The following is a 14,850-nucleotide window of genomic DNA, read 5'->3' on the forward strand; positions in this document are numbered from 1 at the left end:
ATGCATATATATACTGGGAGAAGGGAAGTTAGAAGAAGCCGTGCAAGAAATATCAGAGGAAGTATACCAGAAATGCAGTGGGATATCAAATAACAAGGAGAGGGTGAGAAATACAAACGAATTCTTTGATGAGGATTGTCGGAGGCTGAAAGTAAACCTTATTCAACTTCTCAGGAAAGTGAAAGGAGCACTAAATGACCAGGAAATGAATAAACACTTATCGGAGTACCGAACAGAGAGAAAAATCTACAAGAGGTTATTAAAAATGAGAAAAAAACAAGTAGAAGAGACTAGGGCTATAAAGATCAGCGAGGAATACTTGTCAAAAGACCCAAAACAGTTTTGGAGTGAAGTAAGGCGGGAATTCAAGGCCAACGACAAACTCATACCTCCAGCTGAGTCGTGGAAAACATACCTGGAGCAGGACACTAGCAAAAGGGAGCAATATGGAGACGGTATAGGGAGTTTAGTAGAGGAGCTACGAGAGCAGAATGGTTTCCCCTTAAGACAAGAGGATTATAGTCTATTAGAACCGATTAAGGTAGAGGAAGTTTGTGCAAGCCTAAAAGGAATGAAGGGATCTTCGGCGCCGGGGGTGGATGGAATACCAGCAAAGATTTGGAAAATGGGGAAAACAGTTCTAGTACCAGTTTTAGCAGCAGTTTTCAGTTTTGTGACTGAAAATAGGAAATGGCCTGACCAGTGGAATGTGTCAGTAGGAATACCAATTTTCAAAAAAGGTAACAGACAGGATCATAGTAATTATAGAATAATTAGTTTAGGAAATGTGATGAGTAAGATTTTCTGCAAGGTTATAGACTCAAGATTAGGGAAGTGGTTGGAGGTAAAGGAACTGCTATCCCCTTTTCAGGTAGGGTTTAGAAAAAATCATAGTGCAGTAGATCATATTTTTACTTTGAGAATTATGGTAGAGAAGTATAGGAAAGGAAAAGGGGGGAGGTTATATGCAGCTTTTTTAGACCTGAAAGGAGCATATGATAATGTCGATAGGAACCTGTTAATGTTAAACCTGTTATCTTTAGGACTGCCTCACTATTTCGTATTGTTGCTGTGCGAAATGTATAAGTACGTGAAGTTAGTAGTGAAAGTCGCGGGAAAGTGCTCAACTCCGGTGCAATCTTTATTGGGACTAAAGCAGGGATGTGTGCTGTCACCAAAATTGTTTAGCCTTTATTTAAATGATGCCAATGAATTTTTCGTTAAGAATAATGCACCAATGTTATCGATAGATTTGCTTAAACTGTGCTTACTACTATTTGCTGACGACATCGTATTACTGGCTGAAACAAAGGAGAAACTGCAACAATTATTAGAGATTACGGAGGTTTATTTGGAAGAGAAGAAGTTAATCCTGAACACATCGAAGTCAGTGGTGATGGTATTTGGTCGTAAAGCCATGGAGAGTGAAGATGTGAATTTTTTATTTAAAGGTGAAACTATACCAGTGAATAATGAATTTGTTTATCTTGGGGTAAAGTTTACTAGTAATGGGAAATTCAGTGGGCATCTGGATCTAGCGAATGCAAGGGGGAGGTATATTAGCGGTGAAATAGCGAGGAGTAGTCTTAGACGGGTGAGAGATATTAGAGTACATAAGAGGATTTGGACAAGTAAGATAGTACCGGCGATGCATTATGGAGCAGAGATCTGGGGCTATCGGAAAGGTCCAAAACTTGAGGTGGTTATGATGAGATATTATAAGAGGATGTTAGGACTATGGGATTCGTTTAGTAATTTGGTAATCCAGGGGGATTTAGGGCTAGTATCGCTGCGATCTATGAGGCTAGTGACCATGGTGAGATATTGGGTTAGGATACTGGGTATGCAGAGATTTACGGTAGCAAAGGCAGCATACTTAGAGGCGTTGAGACAGAATAGTAAAACAGGGTGGCCGGCGGAGATTAAGGACATCTTAGATAAGTGTGGATTAGGGGAATGGTGGAATGAAGGAAAGGGGATTATGGGTATGGAGGAAATAGTAATAAGGGAGGTACAAGAGAGATTGAAGAATCAAGAAATACAGATATGGTGGGCAAGTCTGAATCGTTCAGGGTCGTTAAAATTTTATAAACAGATAAAGAGGAGTTGGGGGGAGGAGGTATTTTGGAAGGTTGGGTTAAGTAGAGAGGATTTGAAGGCGTATTTGGATTGGAGGGGAAATGGATTTTTGATTGGGGAGAAAAGAAAGTATCAAGGGAGAAAAGGGGAGAAGGTAGAATCTATTGCTTGTCCTATGTGCGGATCTCAGGATGAAAGTTTAATACATTTTGTGTGTGAATGTGTCGAATTGAATGATTGGAGGCGTGAGATGTATGGTAAAGAAAAATTGAATGAGATATGGATGGTAGATAGAATGAATGATACAAATTTCCTGAGTATTAAAAGGATAGCAAGGTTTGTCAGGATTGCAGCGGTGCATCGGGAGCGTTTTCTTTAAATAGTTTTAATTTAATGTAGTTAATTTGTTGTTTGTGTATTATGTAATTTTCCTATGGCCCACGGGCTTTTTTTCTGGAATAATTTATTATTAATTATTATTATAAGACACAATATAAATTATTATTATAAGTCACAAAGACAGCGAGTCTAAACAATTTGAGGCCTAGATCTGGAGAATTTCCTAAGCAAATTCTTTCTTCTCGCCACGTTCCCGGAATAGAATTACACTAAATTTCCTCCGTTGAATCCTAGTTGAGAGTCAACTTTTTCCCATCAAGATTGGAAGTGCTCTCTCTTTCCCGATATAAGATACAAAACACAAGAATTTCTTTTTCTCTTCTTTTTTTCTCTCTCTTTCAATCGGGAAAGCGGAAGATTTATGGGACGACCAATTAAGCGTGGGGGTCCTTGGCAATATTTTTAGAATAAGTTGTTAAGAGTGAAAATATTATTAATAAAAGGGAAAAGTCCGTTAATCCTTAGTAAGAAGAAAAGTTTATATGATTAACTTATTTTGTCGTTATATTAGGTATTTTCGCGCTGTATTCTGTTTCTGTGCGTGCTTGTAATTTGTACTGTTGTTTAATTTTCTTGCTTGTGTGTTATTTATTTATATTTTTGTGTGTATATGGCCCTTAGGCTTTTGAAATACACTTATCTATCTATCTATCTATCTATCTATAACAACTGATTCAAAAATTGGTACTTAGAACGTTGGGCCCTCGATTTGTGAAGATTTGCCAAATAAGTTAAAATCGTGTAGCGTTCCAATAAAATTCTGAAAATTGTTAAATACTGCATTGCTTTGAAGTTGACAAATTTGGAGCGCTGTTCTCAGCTGTCTAAGTTGTTCTTTTTTTTTCATCAGGAAAATAGACCAGCAATTTCATACTCAAATATCAAAATTTGGACATTTGCGATGATAGATGTTTTACTAGCATGCTACTTTCAGGAGGATCGCAGAACCTCCTCCCGAAGTCGTTGTTCGACTCGCACCAAAATAACAAAAATGCATGTAAACATATTTGTGTTGCATTGAGAAAATTCTTTTTTAAATCCCCCGAATAAAAATTGGATCGAAGACAAACTTAGCTGAGTGAAGAATGACAGTAAAATTTCCCAATTCGACCCCCCACCAAAAAAAAAACACAAATCGTCTTCTCAGCGTGTTACCTATCGATCTCAGTTGTTCTTAGTGCTCCCGGTAGTTTTTCATTAGCGCTCCTGGGGGCGCCTGATATTAAGTTTGTGTCGAGACTTTTTGCTTAGTTTGGGGGCCTGAGCCCGAGTAAGTCAAGCTACTTTCGTATTTTTTTTTCTTTTCTTTTGTCTCCCTCCTGTGGTAGCACAGTGGATTGATGCTGTATTTGGCAGTACGTGATCACGGGATCTATCCCCCCCTGTGGTAAGATTGGGGGACAAGGTTGCTACTTGTCCCTGTAGAAAAGACCCAGAAACTGAGGCGTCCTTCGACACCCTATGTACTAGCAATTGCTGTGAAGAACATTTGTCCTTTCTCCTTCTCCTTTTCGTATTTCAATTGTGTTGTTTTCTTAGTTTTGTATTATTTTTAGTGTCTTACAGGCTACAGTCTCTGAAGATTATTAGAATGTACACATCTTTTTTTAAATACACGCATTTATTATCTAGGAAAGGTGAGAGGGCCTGATTTATTCCTTCTACTTCACACCAAGTCTAAAAATATAGAGATTTCTCTAGAACGAAGTATCGGCAAAAACGTTGATTTTCTGCAATTAGCTCCCACCCATTTTATATATTAACCGTTTGTTTCTGATAATTTTAGCCAGCACCAACCCATTTCAACATTACCGCTGAAACAGGCTTGACTATGCTTTCTATTTACGTAATCAATCTGTGAAACGAACCCTTCCCTTCAAAAATCCTTTTCTTTAATGCACAGAAGTTTTCAGACTGTTATGCACTCACCAGTTTTTCGGTGAGCTTTTTTATTGAAGCAGTAGTATCTTGAAAGAACCTGTGCGAACATGAACCAAACTTAACTTAGAGAAATCATCTAATCTCACCTGTATTGCTTGAAAATTTCTCCTCAGAGTATCACCAGTTTGGTTCTGGATGATAGATGATGGCTGTCCGTCCGTTGGATTCTCGTCCTCCTCCCCTTCTGAACCGCTATATGCATGATAGCCATCACGCTCTAGAAAATTTTAATAAAATATAACAATAATGTTTAATGAAATAGGAAATTATAAGTAATAATAGTCAGAAGGTTATTTCAAAGCTATTCAGCCATTTAAAAAGATTTAAACAAGTAATATTGGAATGAATGACAAAACGTATACTTAAATAAGATACTACATTCGAATTTGATAATAAGAATCAATGAGTTAAAACATATACAGGATCAATTTCGACTAATTTCCTCTTACAAGAGTACTAAATACTACCATATTACTAGGGGAAGTCACTAATACCCAAAGATAAGGGTAGCTGATTTCTTCCCCCTAAAATTATATCACTGGATCAAGGAAATATTAACTATCTATATAAATCACGACGTAGTCCCCCACCAGGAAAGTCACAGATAGGGCAATATATGTACAGAGGATAAAGGGACCCCATCTCCCATCATATCGGAAAGAGGGGGAATTGATGTAGGATTAACAAAGCAGAAGTTATTACTTGAAGTCTTGGCTTGTACCTACGGACAATTCTGCATGTATACTTGAGTAGAATTGTTTTCAATCTTCCAATGTATCAAATTATTTTTTTTAAAGGTACTGTTAAACTCTAAGGTAATACTTTTCATTTCAGGGCGCCTCCCCCTCTTTCTTTATTCCCTCTAAAATCCTTCCACCCGAGCTTAAAAGAGTAATCTCCGTTTCAAGACAAAAACGAAGCTACCCCGTCCCAAAATATTAGTTATGTCTATATCATATCAAGGCGTAGATCCATTAGTATCTTAAAGAGGTCATTTCAAATGAATAAGCTAGGATAGGAGTGGTGGTTGGAAATTTTCCTAAAAATACATTCCAACTTCATGACTATGTTTGCTTCGAGGATAAAGATGAGTCCTTTGATTTCTTTTCAGGATTCTAGGGGCTAGATTGATTTTGGAAGTAGATTCTGGGGATGATGAGCTGTTTCTAGGTATTCTATTATCAGTTTCACCAAAAATATAATTGATATGCGAAATCATATATTAAGGGTTTCGTACCTCCATAAGAGGTACGATAAGATTCGTACCTCCATAAGAGGTAAAAATATTATCACCTCAAATCTTTTGAATTTGGTTCGCCAAAAACTCCAGATATCTGACAAGAAAAGAAGACTTCCCAAGACAAAAAAAGAAGGAAAAAAATCCGAGCAAGAGCAAGAGCAGCAATTGGAGAGATTACCAGTGAGAGGATTCGATACCTTGAAGATCAGTTTTGCGAGTCAACGTCTCAAAGAGAAAGGGACTATTGGCGAATTCTCCCAGGGGACTTGTTATCATTGAAAAAAACATTAAGAATTTAGTGGTTTTGACTATGAAATTTGATTCAAAAGACAGTGAGACCTTGTAAATCTCAGCCAAGGCAGGTAGCGCCACAGGGAACTCACAAAGCTGCAAAATTGACCAAATGACAATTCTTTTGAGCTGACATTTGGCGTCTTCCTAGAAAATATGCTAGAAAATTTTTAGGGACAGTCCTTTCCTAAACTTTAATAAGAAAATTCTACTCCGTTTCATCGGAAAAACTAAATTCACTCTTTCTAATGACACAAGTTTGATCGGAAGTGGATATTTCCAGAACAAAATTAGAGAAGCTAAATGCTTTTTCCAAAGAATTCTCAGGAATTAGCCGTTAGCTTTTAGTTATCCGTCGTTTATTCAGATCTTTTATCCAAGCTATGCCAAAGTATTAAATTTAGGGCAAGATCGCCCAATCAATTATAAATACCTTGGCCGTACACCTAAAAACGTTTATAACGGACATTAAAAAAAAAACTAAAAGGGTAATAATGCCGAAGACCACACTGCCTTTCCATAATACAACTACAAAAGAGAGAAAAATGCGGACTTTTTTCCCAAGACAGTGAACCAACAAAACCTATTTGAATATTTCGGCCCTATATCTAAGGGCCAATCAGCAAAGAAAATAATAAACAATAAAACACTTACAATAAAAGCTCTCTGCTAAAAATCAATTTTTTTTTTTTTATCACACAGTCTTGGTTGAACTTTTTGTTAAGAAGTAATGATGCCAAGACTAAAACGTTTATAACGGATAAGATAGGGAGATCCTTTAAGGTAGCGAATCCCCTTAAAAGTCGAGCATGACGATTTACCCCAATATTAGGTCTCCTTATAATTTCCAAATTGTTAAACTTTCAGTGAAAATTCTGGAAATAAGGGTTTTATGAGTTTCTTTTTTTTAATCCTATCCATCCATATTTTCTTATTTACTTGATTGTTGTTGGAAGGATTTGTTTGGTTTACTGTCAGTTTTTTGTCTTTATCTGGGTATTAGTTTTATTAAATTGTTTCAATTTGGCTTAAATCACTCACCCATCGACAAGAACAATTAAAGAATAACCTAACACGAGGCAGCGAGTAAAAAGCGATATAACATTTTTTTTACTAGGTCCACGGGGTTGGATGGGTCTTATACACCCATTCCTGTCAAGGCTCTAAAAACTCACGTTAGTTTTTTTTTCGTTTTTTCCTTTATGACAATGTCTCATTAATAGTTTTAGTCCACCAATAAGTGCAGAATAGGTAATACAAGGATTTGATATTAACGAGTACAAGTAAGGCTTATATACTTGTTAGAATAGATATTGGAACAAATAAAAATTGAAAGTTTGGATGTTGTTAACAGACAGTCATTACTTTTGCCAGACACATCGTAAGTATTCACAAAAGTGCTAAAAGACGTTCATTCATTTTTTTTTTTTTTTCATTTGTCTTTTAATTTGTGACAACACAGAAGCACAGAATTAAAATAATAATCATATACACTTAAATCATAATTAATCAAGCACAATATTAAAGCACACTGGCGGTTATTTCTCCTTTACACTATAACCGATACTAATCTGGTTCCAAAACGTGAAATACTTTTGTAATTCACACTTTGGCCAAGATTAGTTCACACTTAGGTTTTGAAACTTTTACCATTAAAACTAACTATTTTTTTTCTTTTATCGATGACGATATATCTTTATGTTTACCGGCCTCAATCACCAGGTTAAACAATAAAAGTTTCAATTTGTTATTATATTTTTATTTTTTACTTAAATCGAAAAACCAATCGTTCATTTCATTGAAATTTGACTCAAATTAATTCTTCAATGTTTATTGCTTATTTAATTAAGTTTCTAAATTAAAAATATAAAACTATTTTAAAATATTAAATATTACTATTAAAAAATATTAAAACTATTAATAATTTATATAATATAAAATACAAAACTAATTAAGTTTTATATTTTACTTTTACTATTCAAACTAACTATTTTTTCTTTTATCGATGACGATATATCTTTGTGTTAACCAGCCTCAATCACCAGGTTAAACAATAAAAGTTTCAATTTGTTATTATATTTTCCTTTTTGACTTAAATCGAAAAACTAATGGTTCATTTCATTGAAATTTGACTCAATTTAATTCTCCAATGTTTATCGCTTATTAAATTAAGTTTTCCTAATTAAAATATTACTATTAAAAAATATTAAAACTAATTAAGTTTTATATATTACTTTTACTACTCAAACTAACTATTTTTTTCTTTTATCGATGACGATATATCTTTATGTTTACCGGCCTCAATCACCAGGTTAAACAATAAAAGTTTCAATTTGTTATTATATTTTCATTTTTGACTTAAATCGAAAAACCAATCGGTCATTTTATTAAAATTTGACTCAATTTCATTCTTCGATGTTTATGACTTATTTAATTAAGTTTCTAAATTTCGTCAAGGCAGCATTTAACTTCCCAAGGGAATTATGGCAATATATTTAAAGATATTGCTAGGTAGTCATGTTTCAAAGGCGATAATGGAATAGGATATAATCATAAAGTCTGTGCATAAATAATATTCTCATAATCGGATTATTTATGAAAACCGACTTCGAAAATTCAATAGTCAATTATAGACATTTTCATCACATTTTCCATTAGTCAAAGAAAAGAAACTAAAAAAAAAAACTCAACAAAAACAGTATTATAGTTCCGCTGCAAGTAGAGGGCCTTTGACATATTTCGACACAGATGATGCCTTAAGCGGCGTTCATATGCGTGTCTAACAAGAATCTTACGTCTAGACACGTGTCTGGGCAGAAATCAATGTCTAGGAATTTACCATTCACAAGAAGAGTGCACTGCTTAGCTAAAACTACAAATTTAATTTTAAATAGATTACAGTTGTCATTCCTAGCCAACCAAGAGAGTTTATGCGGACAAAACTTTAAAATTGTAATCCTTATTTTTACTGTCACAAGACAATGGATGAGACAAACCAAACAATTCCATTAGTGTGCTTTACTACTATGTCTGGTGTTGCATATTTGCCTAAAAAGAAAAAAACAATTAATGGGAAAACAAAATTAAATTTTAGTTTAAAAACACAACATTGATGATGAGAATAGTGGAACTTGACATATTCTAATTGGCTGCAATCGAAAATCCTAGACTTTGAGTTCCTGAGTCTAGAATTGGATGCTTAACTGTAACTTGTCTAACCAAACGCCAAATTTTACTTGTGAACGGTAGTTATCTAGACATCGATGTCCGCCCAGACACATGTACAGACATGGGATTCTAGCTAAATACGCATGTGAACGCCGCATTAAGTATATTTTGCAAGTACTGCAGTCTGAGCTAACATTGATGCTATTACAGAAAATAGATGTCACCATGCACCTATGTCAAGCGTCGCCACACTGAGACGCCGCCAGTGGGTTCTTCCACGGATCATGACATTCTGATGAGACAATTTTGAGTCAACTTCTTTCAACTCCCGCTTCGGGAAGGAAACAAGCCAGTGGTCAAATACAAAGATACATCTAAAAACGCTATCTACCATCAAGTTCTACCTGAAACCACAGGGTGGTATAAAGGAAGTACACAGGCCCCAGAGCGCTTATTGGCTGCTAAATCAACAGTTGCGGCTAGAGCCTCTTGGACCCAAATATGATGCCGGATCTCGAGCCGATTATGTCAGGGATTACAGGTGAAATTAGTAAAATCAAAACATTTAAGTCGAATAAATTACATGTTAATTCTATAAAAGATTGTGAGTGTTTCAATTGATATTCTTAGGTATATTTTAGGATCCAGCCAACGGCTCAGGCTTATGTTTTTAAGGAGGAATTCCATATTTAGATCATATTTTGAAACAATAGATGGCCAAAAAACAAAGAAAGATACAATAAACAAACGACCTGACAGTCAATAGACAGGACTCTTGGTGCTTTCAAGGGACAGTATTTTATTTTTACTTTGTTGAATTCTTTTCCAGCCAGTAAAAATCAATGACAAACCTTTCATTTTGTGCTTTTTGCACCTATCAATATGATCTTTTAGTTGAATTCTAACTTGACGCTCTTGTGGCTGATCCTTCACGAAGGGATGTTTCAACAACTGGTCCGTGTAGGGTCTCTGATGGTAGTCTTTTACAAGAACTGTCTCGATAAAACTGCAAAACAAAATCAAAATAAAAGACACATCATCAACACAACTACCCTATATAACGATACATTACATGATTAAAAATAGGCAACGTACCAATTTTCGGCTACATTTAGTACTGGACAGAACTCATTTCTTAAGGCTTCTAAGGGTCCTAAAAAAATCTAAGCGTTCGCGGGTATACCTCCCGCCAAGATGAATTTTTTCTATTATTCTGTTTACTAATTAAAGGATGAAAATATCACTGAATGGTAACAGAATTTGTTGCATTTTGGCATTAAAATGCCTCATGCTTGGAAAAAACATTTTGGGTAGTTAAGGAGCTAAATTTACAAGTCCATAAAGCCACCGTTACCTTATTAAAAAAAAACATTATCGAACTACTACTTAACATTGTCCAAAATTATATAGTATAGTGACCTAATGTCAACAGATTAAGGTCAACTGTCTCACATAAACTGAATGCTTGTAGTTCTATACTTCCTTCCTTGTTCATTTTTTTTTTTTTTTTTTTTTTTTTTTTTTTTTTTTTTTTTTTTTTTTTTTTTTTTTTTTAGCGCAACGACTTTACTCCTGAATCAAAGGAATTGTTTCTTAGCAAACAGGGTTTTAATCCTGACTAAGAGGGTCCTAAGTTCCAAAGTTAAAGGACACTGACCGCACTAAAATAAAGGAGTATTCCTGACACAAATACCACTTGGAAAATAGACACAATGAAATACATTTTGTTGCAAGAACTAACTAAAATATTCATTCACAAAAGTTAGGGTTTCTTCAACACGTTTTAGGATTGAAAAAACAGTGAAATCTCAATTCAATTTATTTCCAAAACGGACAGCAGACAAGCCGAATATTCCTTAAGTCGTCAAAAGATAAATATATATACAATCTATAGTCAACATTTATGAAATAATTTGAAATAAATCTAGTCGTCCACTTAAAATCATTACACAATAACTGACTATTCAAAATATAATATAACTAACGAACTAAAGCTGTAGCTATTCTTGCATACTAGCGGTAACATTAAAAAACTTAACAACCGAGGGAACAAAGCTTTTAAAATATATATTTCGAGACACATGGATATGCCGTATACAAGGAACAGCTTCTGCCACTGCTCTTGCGGGTGTTTGTCGATGTAGTTTGAAATCAGGGAGCAGTATGGATCAATGGGATGGCTATTCAACACCCCTATACCAAAAGCAAGCGACAGTTTTTGTCGACGGCTAGCAAGGGAATCTAGGCCAAACTGTTGAAAAAGGGCACAGTATGGGACTTTGGGTGCTTTTGAAATTACCAGCCATGCCCAAAAGTGAGCTCTCTCAATCGCGTCTGACTGCTCCTGCGTTAGGCCGTAATGCCAAACAGGGGAAGAGTATTCAAGGCAAGACCGTATAAAAGAGGTATAATCTCGCAAAAGATGATCTGAAGGAATTCCGTGTTGAGACAGCAACTTCAAGAACTGATACCGACTACTTGACTAGTTGAATACAGATTTTGACTACTTGATACTTGAGGATGCAATATTTGAGGATAGTTTTTCACATCGTTCACTGTTGAGGTATCAAACACGACTCTTTGCATAGCATTGCATTCTACAACATAAAATAGTTCGATTTCATTTGACGCATTCCAACAAACCAGGGAGATGAGAGTCACCCTCTGATAGTCGCCTTAAGGTTCTCTAGGCCATACAGACCCCCCCGCCCCCAATTAGAGGCCTATACAGATTTGCCCCCCCCCCGGAAGGAAAAAAATTCTGACCCACATATATCTAATCATCTTCGGGCATTGTATGATATAAGATAGGCTTTGGTAACTCGGGCACGCATTCAAAACAAAAAAAAGACCCCGTATTTTACATAATCATATAAAAGGGTTCTTCTCAAAATAGGCTAGGATGAGATACTCATCAAAAATGACGTAAAGATAAATGACGTGAAGGGTAGAGTAGCCAAAGCAGAAACTGATTAGAGCTTGATCAGGAAAGTATATGAATTTTTTTTTTAATGAGAAAGGATATACTCGTAGAAACAGTGGATAAAAGATGCACTAAATTAAAATCGTAAAAATTATGGAAAAAATGATGATTTTGAAGGTAAGAAATAAATAGAACAAGTTAGCCAGGCTTCTATTCCATCTGTAGTTTTTCATCTGTATTAATCCACATCTAATGACAAACAGCTATCTCAAGAAATGAAAAAAAAAGCATATTTGTCTTCAGGATTCGGTATCTCAAGATCAGTAAAAATTCCGAGACCATTTGTTGTCGATTCAGCCATAATTAGTTTTTTATAGTGAAAGGTTATTACGGACCCTCACCACTTCACAGACAGTTGTGGCCTGAGAGAGCCAACAGGGAAACCCTATTAACCACCCGGGCATACACCAGGAACACGATGACACGTGCCCCCGAACATAATTTTTGACTACTTTGAATGAACTTTGGTCTTTGGCACAAGATCGGTCAAGTTGGAGGTCAGCCGTCACTAGCCTATGCATACCCAGGCGTAGGAGGGTCTAACTAACTAACTAACATAATATTTGTTTTAGTGAAAAAAAATGAGGAAAATAAAGCAAAGTAAAATATAGAATTATCACATATTTTAAAAAAAAGGATTTTCTTTTGATCATATAACTGAAGTGTGCATCCACTTTAAACATAAATACAATTTTACCTTTTTCTGTTCTTTATCATTAGCCTGTAAAAAAAAACTAGCCAACTGCAAAATTAAATTGACCCTCAAGGCTCGTTCCCCTCCCTCTTACACAGAAGGGATCAGCGATTTGGTTGGTGGCACCTCATAGGGTAAAAACAATAAGGCAACTGACGTTTGTAACAATGCTAAAAATATAAATAATCACCCAATAAGTACTGTTTATATCTGGCGGGCATAGAGTCCATAGACCTCTGAACCTCTAAACAGACATAAAAACCGACAAACCCCTAAACGTATCTACACATGACAGAAAAAAAGAATTTGAACCTGTGAAATTTTTTAGACCATTTCTTCGACTTAAATCTTGGTGGTGGATTACGTGGTATAAGGAAAAGAGCTCTCATGGGGTGCATATCACACAGCGGTGGCTGGCTCTCAGCCATTTCTAAAGCAGTAATTCCGAGACTCCATAAATCTGATCTATTATCGTAAGTGGCCTCAGAATTATGCTCGCAGGCAATAACTTCTGGAGCCATCCAATATGGTGTTCCTATGAATGTGTTTCTGCGTCCGATGGTCCGGTCAAGCTGGGCGCTTACACCGAAATCGACTGAAAAAAGAAAAGAAAAAATGATTCAAAAGAATGTATTTGAATCCCTCAAATAGCCAATATATCGACAACATCAATTCAGAAGTTTTTTATGATATTTATTCTCAAACTAAGATCCACAACCAGCAATCATAAACTCAGAATGCTCCGTTTCCCCAGATCTGCTAAAGTTCCCAATTATTTCAAAAGCTTCTCTTTCTCTTCAAATGACAAGTATTTCTGTTCTTACTTATAGAAGTTGGCCAACGATATTTAAGCGGTAAATTCAATCATACATTATAATCATTCATATCTTTGAATAACTGATTTTTACGAAATTTAGTGACGTTTTATAACAATAATTGTTTTTACATTAGTCGGCTAGCGTTACGATGTTCCACTATTAAGCAGTCTTATATTTTATTCTCATACGTATTCTGCAATATGAAAATTCTTCGAGAAATTTTTCTTGTCGACAGAGACCAAGTTATGCATAACATAATTGTACCGAGGAGAATCCCAAACTGAATGATCACTCCCCCAAGACGTTATAGTTATAGGCTCTTGATGAGACAGCAGACGCTCCCTCCCTCACCCTTCTTTTCCACTGAATGCGCCCTACAGCATCCTCTCCTACGGCTGTTAAACAGTCTTGAAATTTCAGTTCCTATCACGACACAGGATTCGTACAACGTATGATTCATACGTTTCTCCACTTCTCAATAGTAAAATCTTGAATTTTCTCACACAATTCAATCTTTTTCTTTTTCATTGCTGTTGTGCGCAGGGAGTTCTGAGCACAGCGACTTGTAGACTCCTAAACGTTCCCTAAAGTTTCATCTTAATACCTTTAGTGTCATTAGTTACAATAACTGTAGCAGTAGGATTAAAATCATATATTTAGTGCCTTCTGGCTAGTTCAAAATCCCCCCCCCAACTTACCCTTAACAGTCGAAACTAGTAATATAAGTTTTTCTTCAGATATTGCTTTGTCACCTTTTTGAAACTCCACATGCTGATAATTTGTTTTTTTTAGTTCGACCTCCGCCTAAATATTCCTTAAAACCTTCACTTAACACCCATAGCTTGCGCAGTAGCAATAGTCCAGCAGCATTATTATCAGTATGTGCATAGCACCTTTGATTTCTTCAACGTCCTCTCCAACACAAGCTAAAAGTTTCAGCTTAATACATACCATCAACCGTTCCTGAAGCATTTCTGATGGGTCCGCTTGACAACCTGTGTGGGCATAGTGTATTCCTAGTTAGTTCCATACAGTTTCTATACATCCCAAAATTTTCGCCTTAGTATCCTTAGTTTTAATAGTAGTAGCAGCTGTAGAATTAATTGTGGTAGCCTGAACTTTAGTGCAGTAGTAGTAATAGAAGCAGTAATAATAAACAGTAGTAGTAGAAGGAGTAAAATAATAGCATTAGGATGCAAATATTTTCTTTTGGTGAGTTCATCATTCCTCACAACAA

The 14,850-nt window shown here is 35.6% G+C and overlaps 1 protein-coding gene across 5 annotated transcripts in view; it reads right to left on the reverse strand.

Annotated features, from left to right (window-relative positions):
- The window catches only part of LOC136027585 (serine/threonine-protein kinase mig-15-like), a 130,636-nt gene that overhangs the window by 73,120 nt on the left and 42,666 nt on the right, over nucleotides 1-14,850 (reverse strand). For all 5 annotated transcript variants that reach the window (XM_065704966.1, XM_065704967.1, XM_065704965.1 and 2 more), the window contains exons 8-10: nucleotides 13,108-13,390; nucleotides 9,970-10,124; nucleotides 4,506-4,636 (exon numbers count right to left, since the gene is read on the reverse strand). In XM_065704966.1, coding sequence (XP_065561038.1) covers nucleotides 4,506-4,636; nucleotides 9,970-10,124; nucleotides 13,108-13,390 — 569 coding nt within the window. The remainder of the gene's footprint in view (nucleotides 1-4,505; nucleotides 4,637-9,969; nucleotides 10,125-13,107; nucleotides 13,391-14,850) is intronic.

This window comes from Artemia franciscana, chromosome 5 (assembly GCF_032884065.1).
Source record: "Artemia franciscana chromosome 5, ASM3288406v1, whole genome shotgun sequence".
In the NCBI taxonomy this organism is placed as follows: domain Eukaryota; kingdom Metazoa; phylum Arthropoda; class Branchiopoda; order Anostraca; family Artemiidae; genus Artemia; species Artemia franciscana.